The sequence below is a fragment of the Camellia sinensis genome, chromosome 4 (genome assembly GCF_055761805.1).
Source record: "Camellia sinensis isolate YWXY chromosome 4, ASM5576180v1, whole genome shotgun sequence".
NCBI lineage: Eukaryota > Viridiplantae > Streptophyta > Magnoliopsida > Ericales > Theaceae > Camellia > Camellia sinensis.
Window position 1 is genome coordinate 170397954 of NC_138964.1, and position 8078 is coordinate 170406031.

Here is an 8078-nt window from a genome sequence, read left to right on the forward strand (position 1 = left end):
GTTGTCATATGTGAAAGGAAAGGGTATACAGTTTGATATTCCTACTTTAGCAAGCATTATTGGAGTTGAGTTAGGTGATGAAAATATCCATTTTCATACTGAGGCTGACTTAGCTAAAATTGTTGGTAATGCTACTGATGTATATATTAGTATTTGTCAGAACAGATTTACTGGGACTAGTTTACAAGCAAGACATTTGAAACCTTATCTTCGGATTCTCCACCGGTGGATTATAGAAAATGTCACTCCAAAAAAAGGACATCATGATGCGGTTCCATATTTTAATGCCTATTTGTTATACTGTTTTGAAGTTGGTCATAAGTTAGATTTGTGTTACATAATTATGAAAGAAATGATAATCGCAAATCAAGGTCAATTCACGGGCCGGTCATTACTGTTTGGGGCACTGTTGACCAAAATTTTCAAACATTTCAGGGTTCGGCTTGTAGATGAAACGGAGATGAAAATCAGGTCACCCATTAATCAGTATGTAGTGACTCGTGCTGGTGCAATCTCCAATTTAATGGGAAGTGATAATGCTACAGACGATTCAGAAGATGAAGTCCCACCAGATGATGCCCCACAAGATCCTCCTGCCAATGTGATGCCATCAACTGAACAACCTCAATATTGGACTGAGTTTTTGGCCATGGAAGAACAACGTTATAATGAACGCGTTCAATGGGAACAGCAAATGGCTAATCAGGTCAATTCGTTGGGTACTCAGTTTGACACATTTGCCACTGCCCAGAATTCATTAATTCAACAACTTGGTGAATTCCGTGTGGATATTGAGCATCGTGTAAATACGGTTGAGCATCGGGTAAATGACATATACCATCACTACTACCCTCCTCCACCACCACCACCACCACATAATGACTGTTGATGTATTTCACATTATGTATTTGTTTTAGTTTCAGTATTTTGTTCTTTTAACAACTTTTTGTTGGGTCAGTTTGTTAAAGAGGACGACAGTAATTAAAACCTATTCACTTATGACATTGGCCTATTGATATATGTACTTCATATTGTGGTTTTTCATTTTAATGCCTATTTGACAAAAGACATTATTATGTACATTCTGAAAATGCTACAAAAAAAGTCATTAACCATTTCTGATTTGTGGTATAAATCAGGTTATAGTACTGATTGGCATATTCATTGACATATCATTTTAAAGAAGACGAGGTTAATTAAAAAAAAACGACATTGAAGTACAAGCCAAAGATCTCCCTATTCAAAAAACATGGCAACAATTAGACATTGACCTTGAAAGATGGCAAAAATACATGGCAAAAATTCATAAAACCAATAAAACTAACCAATACAAGTTAGATGTAATAATTTTAAATAATAAAACTAATGGATGAAACCCACTAATACAGAACCTTTCAAGGCAATCTACTAGTTGATCGAAATAAAATCTGTCGTTGAAGATCTTCGTAGTACGCCCTTTGCATAGGATTTAAAATTGTCATGTCCATTGACATTATTTTATGATCTTCATTTCGTTGTTCTCTTTCATTCATCATGGATAGGAGTTTTAGTTGTTCCTCCTTATCTTCGACCCTTCTTCGACGCTCTGTAGCCTTCTGCTCACGGTCTCGCTCAATAGTTCTAGCGGAGATACTTGATAACACTTCAACAATTTTAGATTGGTTGGCAGCCATTTCATCAAATCTACTATCATGCGTTGTTTGATTCTTCAGCTTCTTTTTCGCTGCCTTAGTACTAATTGGTCGTGTTGATGTGTTAGATGGTTGTTCGTGCACCGCATTATTCTGGTTGGATTGAGAAGCGTCAAATTCAGTTGGCAGATTGAAACATGGATCAGCATGTTGCGTGGTTCTTTTTGATCGAAATTCATCCCATTTACAACTTCAGCGCAAAATATCCCAGCATGTATCAAATGTGAAGTGTTTTTTCTGTATTACATGATACATCCACTTCGCTTCAGTGACCTAAATAAAAAATTATAAAGATTTCAATAACAAGTATATATTTAGAAAAGAAAATTGATATTTAATAACACAAATAAATTTTACCATATTTGCCTCAGTTGTTCCACTTTGTTGCCTCAGTTGAATTTGTTCAAGAAAATCACAGAATTTATTAATGGCCTTTTGCATGACAGACCAACGGTGAGACAAAGAAATACGATTTCGATTTGATTCACTGCTCAATTGTGAATTAAAATAAACTAGTACTTGTTCCCAAAATATAGCCATAGTCTGACTATTACCAGTAATGGGATCTTGAGAGACTGCTAACCAAGATCTACATAAAGTTTCATCTTCTATAATTGTGAACGCTTTACCACGAGAAGTTTCTGAAATAAAATGATTATCACTGTTCTGCGTGTTCTGCTCTTGTGAAGATTCCGACATAAAATTAATATCAGTGTTTTTGCTCCAACATTTGTTATTCTCCAAACATTTCGAAATCTTCCATACTTTGAAAAAAATACAATACACTTACTGAAAAATATTATAATGATATAAGCTCAAACTTAGAATCAGATAATTTATTGAGATACTAATAATTAAAATTTCAAGAGAAAAAAATATGTATTGACACAAAAGAAACAAAACTCACAACATATAAACGTAATGCTACTCGGAAAATGAAATACTCTGTCTTGATATTCTAAAAATGAAATACTATCTTGATATAGAAATCAGATCTATTTTATAGAGCACATCATCAACGGTAAATTTTCAAAATAGCCTGTCCATCCAACGGTAATTTATTATTGTAACGGCTAGTTCTGTAATATATATGTAAAAGGTAACCATTTTATTTGTATTTTGAAGAAAATTAAAATTTATATCACCCTCTAAATTATTCATAATCCACAAAGTAAACTATGTCAAAATAACCTAGCTCAAACAACATGAAATCAAACCAACCAGTTCATATGCTACCCTCAAAATTGTACCAGTTCAAATGCTAGCCGAAGGACTCAATCCGGTGGACCGGTGGGTCAATCGGCCGGTTGACCGGTTGCGCCCAACGGCCACGGTTCAAACCAAACAGGTCAATCCAACCACTTGGCAGGTCAAGCCAACCTTGATGCAGAGGTCAACTGGTTGGTCAACCGGCCGGGCAACCGACTGGTTGACCGGTTCCTCCCTCCAACGGTCACGCCCAGTGTTTTGATTAAATTTGTATACTGTTCTCACTTTGATGATTTGTTTGATGAATTCTGAATTTGATACCGGTTTGGTGAAACCGTTGGAGCATGAAAAAGTGATTTTTTTACCAAATTTTAAATTTGATGACAGGTTTAGTTCAGGGTTGGAGATGGTCTAAGGGGGTGTTTGGCAAGAAAAAAAATAGCCTAGTTTAGGCTAAAATTCACAAAAAGACAAAATATGCTAAAATAGCTAATGAGATAAAATATCACATCAAACCCATAATCATTTCACTTTTTCTCTCACAAACATCACATCCAACCACAAGAAAATCCAATCATCTTCCCAAACACAAAAATTTTAACCTACTAAAATAGTCAAAAACTAAAATAGCCTACTAAAATAGCAACTTCCCAAACGAAGCCTAAGTACCAAGAATACCTTTGTAGATACCAATGTCCACCTCTACAAACCCCTTATCACTACCCCTAGCCACTATATCACAATTAGAATTCAAGCATAAAAAATGGAACCCCAAACATTGACATTGTTACCTACAGATGCAAACATGGTTAATTTGATTACGAAGGAGTGAAGACTTTGTCTTTTTGGGTAATGCTTCTCACGCACTCTTTACATAATGTCAAGCAGTTAAGTCAACTATTTTGTAGCAATGCATTTGAGATCTTCAAAAGTGCACTGGGTTAGGAGACACAGGATGTAACCGGTAGAAAAGATGTTCCAACATTGGTAACAAAAAGCCCGACATTACAAAAAAAAAATAAAGACAGTAGACAACTTAATAGTCTCCCATATCGGTGACCATGTCACTACAACAAACTAAATTCAGGAAGCATAAGGGTAAAGACTAGGCAGCTTTCAGTGTGTTTCCAATGTCAATGACAAACCGGTACTTAACATCAGCTTTGGCAAGACGCTCCATAGCAGTGTTCACATAGTCCGCTGGGATGACCTCAATGTCCGCAGTTATGTTGTGTTTTCCTGCAAAATCAATCATTTCTTGTGTCTCCTTCATACCCCCAATGTTACTTCCAACTACTATTTTCCTCCCTGTCATTCCGAATCCCATATTAGCTAACATTTATTTATTTAAACAGTAGAAAGGATCAAAGGGATGTATATACACGCATTTCAACATATATAAAATGAAGTACAGGGCTACACTATCTAAGCCAACAATAATTTTTCTGCTTTCTTTGTATAGAACAAAAACACTACCAGCCTAATAACCCAAATGTGGAACGCAATGCCTCTATTGCTTAGCTAAAATATATGTTTTGCTATTTATTAAAACAATCTCAAATGCTTACCCATAAGCAAAGGAAAGGCTTGTAATTCAAATGGCTTTTCTGGTGCACCAACCAAGACGAGCTTTCCATGAGACTTTAACAGACCAAGCAATGGTAGTAAAGAGTGAACTGCAGAGACTGTGTCAATAATTCCATCCAAAGTGCCCATAGCAGCCTATATAACTCAACATATCAGTAAACACTCAAGAATCTCCATGAAGTTATAATATCATATATAAGGGAGGAAAAATGGTTACCTGCATCTCATTAGGGTCAGTGCTAATCAGAAATGAATCCACACCAAGATGTTCAATAGCTTCCTTCTTCTTGCGAGGGGAGGTACTGATCACAGTGACTTTAAGCCCAAAAGCCTTGGCAAACTTCACAGCTACATGACCCAGCCCACCTAGACCCACCACGCCCAAATTCAGACCAGGCTTATCAAGTCCAAAATATCTTAGGGGGCTATAAGTTGTGATCCCAGCGCAAAGGAGAGGAGCACATGCATCAAGAGGCAGATTGTCAGGAATCCGAACCACATAGCGCTCAGTAGCAACCATGTGATCAGAATAGCCTCCATATGTCATGGTTCCATCATAGTATATGGAGTTGTAGGTGAGAATCACTTTTGGACAGTAATTTTCATGGTCGTTCTTGCAGCTGTCACATGAGTGACACGCTCCAACCATGCAACCAACACCAACTTTGTCTCCAACTTTGAACTTTTGTACCTTGCTACCCACCTCTGTCACTACACCCACAATCTCATGCCTACATATATAAATTGTATTCACACACATATATTGAAGTGTGATTAAATAAGGTATTAGAAATTTAAAATCAGAACATCTTTTCAGGTGTAAATAAAGGAGTAGGATAAAAAATTAATGTGGTAACATTGGCATCTTAATGTGAACCAGAGTTAAAAATGGGTGTAGATTTATTAACAATGGCAGAGCCAGAAAAATCAAGAGGTGCAAATTTTATATTTAATTTAGATATAAAAGCAATATATATATGTGTGTGTGCGTGTGCGCGCGCGCGTGCATGTGGTTTAAAAACGTTAATAAATATCATAAATAATACAACTACCAATATCTATACCATTTGGCAATTACATTTGAGGATTCCATTATAAGTGAGCTAATATGCATTTGTAATAACAGTCTGCAGTGCAAAAAAATGTCCACATGAGTCATGGAAACTGAAAGAATGAGACATTGTCACATGATAGACTAGCAAACAACGAAGCCAGCTCTAGCTTGTATCCCTTTGAAGAACTGGTAAATTATCCGATCAGGAATCTGTTAAATCTGACAGAGGCATTCATCTAGATTAAAAATGTGTCTAATTTCTTCATTACAGATAACTTGTGGTATCAAATTTCAATTTGATAGCACCCATTAAACTATTACTTTTCTGACATAAGACGCATGAAAAAATGAAAAATGAATAAACACGCCCTTTCCAAAATTGATAACTAGTTTTTTTTCGCTTCTTCTATGTCCTCCTTCCAATTCGATTACACATATGAGAGAGCACCATTTTCTTCACAAATTCTTTTCAGTTATAGGACAAGTTTGCGTACACAACTACACAATTATGTACACTTGTTGAATTACACCAATAAATCTCGAATTATCAGTTCTAATTTCTATAAAATTCTGTTGACTGTATCAGCAATTTAAATATGAAGAGACTAATACAAGGATCAGCATCAAAATCCTCCAAAGCACAAACTAATACACTCCAAGAAATATATTACAGAGGGGTTTTTGGAAACATACCCGGCGACAAGGGGGTACTTGGAGGTGCCCCATTCGTTCTTAACACAGTGAAGATCGGAATGGCAGATTCCACAGTACAGAATTTTGAACCTAACATCTTCATCCCCTGTTGCCCTGCAACCATCATCGTCAACATCATCATATCCATCACTGTCAACATCCTCCACAACAATAAAACCCAAACTACTATTGTTTGTATCGGGGGATGAGAGAAAGAAAATGAATGGTTGTTGTCTTTCGTCTAAATGACCCAAAAAAAAAAAAACCTTTTGTCTCACTATTATATTTATTAGTCCCGCTACATCCTCCAATTGAAGCCTCTAATTCCACCCCCAATGACGTGATCCCTCACTTCTCTCTCCCATTTTAACCCCTCTAATTCCACACATCTTTTAACTCTTCTAATTCCACATCATTGGGTGAAATTGGAGACAAATTAGGAGATGAATCATTTTTTAATATTTAAATTGGAATATGGGTGACATTTTTTTTCTTTATATGTTTTGTATTTTCACGGACAGTTTGATGCTTCGTTTGGCATTGGTGAATATAATTAACTTTTTTATGTTTGAACTTTTTTAGTCTTGTTTGGTTTATATTTTTTGGATTTTTTGATTTTTATGAGAGAAAAAACGTAATAATTATGGATTGAATATGATATTTTAACTTATTAAATTATTCAACTTATTTTGTCATTTTGTACTTTTTCCCAAGATGATAGCCAAACCAGGCTGATAATTTATAAACAGAGTATTACGAACGGTTCTCTTTCTTACTATGTCACTATTTTTCATCAATTCTTCCCTCTTAAATTCTCCTTCTCTTTATCTCTTATCAAATCAGTCGATCCAAACGGAGTGTTCCAAATGATTTTATAACCACAGAAATGATTATCAACTCCCCAAACAAATTATTCATCACCCAAAAAAAAAAAAAAAAAAAAAAAAAAAAAAAAAACAAACAAACAAACAGAGAAGTGGCAAGAATTAGGAGTTGGACAGCTGTAACGAGGACGACGTTGACAGGACGTTGGGCTTTTAAGATCTTGTTTGATTAAGATCTGTATTTTTCTTATATCGTAACTGATTTTTTTTTGACAAATTTATTTTTTGTTTGCTTGTTTTTTTCATTTTGCTTGTATGGTTTGAATAGCCCTTTAGGCTATGGAAATTATATATTTTAGTTAAAAAGTTAAAAAATTATTATAAATTATCAGGTTACGTTCTGTATCTCTTCTCATAAAAAATTAAAAATTACTAAAATAACCTATTTCTAAATATTTCTCCGTGTTGTTGTTTTAATATAAATGTTCTCCAAGTTTAAAAAAAAAAAGAAAAAGAAAAAGAAATTACCTCCTGGAGAAGTTGTAGGGAGACAGAACTCCGGATGGGTCACGGGCAGCCCATCCAAATGCCTTAACGGGTGCTCTGTTAGAATTAAAAATCCGACTTTAATTTTTGTTAAGAGCAGTGCTACACAAACAAATTTTTTAAATAAATTTTCCTTAACAACTAATGTATCACCTAGAATATTAATAAATTAGGTCTCATTTCACATTCCAAATGCCACATTAGTTTGTAAGAAAAATTTGTAAATTTTATTTTATTTTATTTGTATAGCATTTTCCTTTTGTTAAACAAACCATCTAATACAATCATGTTTCAATTAATTAATAATAAAGGCTATACAAGCAAAGACATACCTGCAGACATTTGAAACAATCGCTTGCTTTTGGCTGCGTAGATGATGAATTTCTTGCTTTAAAGACGGAGAGCAAACGCAGTGAGACCACTCTCTTTCGTAATTACTTTATAACTACTAGAAAATGGGAAAAAAAATAAAAA

General features: G+C 34.9%; 1 protein-coding gene across 3 annotated transcripts; it reads right to left on the reverse strand.

Moving 5' to 3' along the window:
* Positions 1-3815: 3815 nt before the first annotated feature.
* Positions 3816-7658, reverse strand: LOC114291554 (putative mannitol dehydrogenase). 3 transcript variants are annotated; one of them, XM_082922599.1, is made up of 5 exons: positions 7587-7658; positions 6235-6348; positions 4705-4853; positions 4469-4622; positions 3816-4208 (listed from the first exon to the last, which is right to left on the reverse strand). In XM_082922599.1, exons 2-5 carry the CDS (start codon positions 6335-6337, stop codon positions 4006-4008), a joined length of 609 nt encoding a protein of 202 aa, XP_082778725.1. In that variant the 5' UTR covers positions 6338-6348; positions 7587-7658; the 3' UTR covers positions 3816-4005. The 3 variants fall into 3 exon arrangements, with proteins under 3 accessions (XP_082778725.1, XP_082778723.1, XP_082778724.1); XM_082922597.1 differs by having other exon boundaries at positions 4705-5218; XM_082922598.1 differs by lacking the exon at positions 7587-7658 and having other exon boundaries at positions 6235-6444.
* Positions 7659-8078: the final 420 nt, after the last annotated feature.

Excerpts from the sequence above, each read along its gene's own strand:
- LOC114291554 (XM_082922597.1), bottom strand. The coding sequence starts at position 5,136 with ATGGTTGGAGCGTGTCACTCATGTGACAGCTGCAAGAACGACCATGAA. Across the intron at positions 4,623-4,704 it reads CTGACCCTAATGAGATGCAG|GCTGCTATGGGCACTTTGGA; the intron begins GTAACCATTTTT and ends TGAGTTATATAG. Across the intron at positions 4,209-4,468 it reads AGCCTTTCCTTTGCTTATGG|GGAGGAAAATAGTAGTTGGA; the intron begins GTAAGCATTTGA and ends TCGGAATGACAG.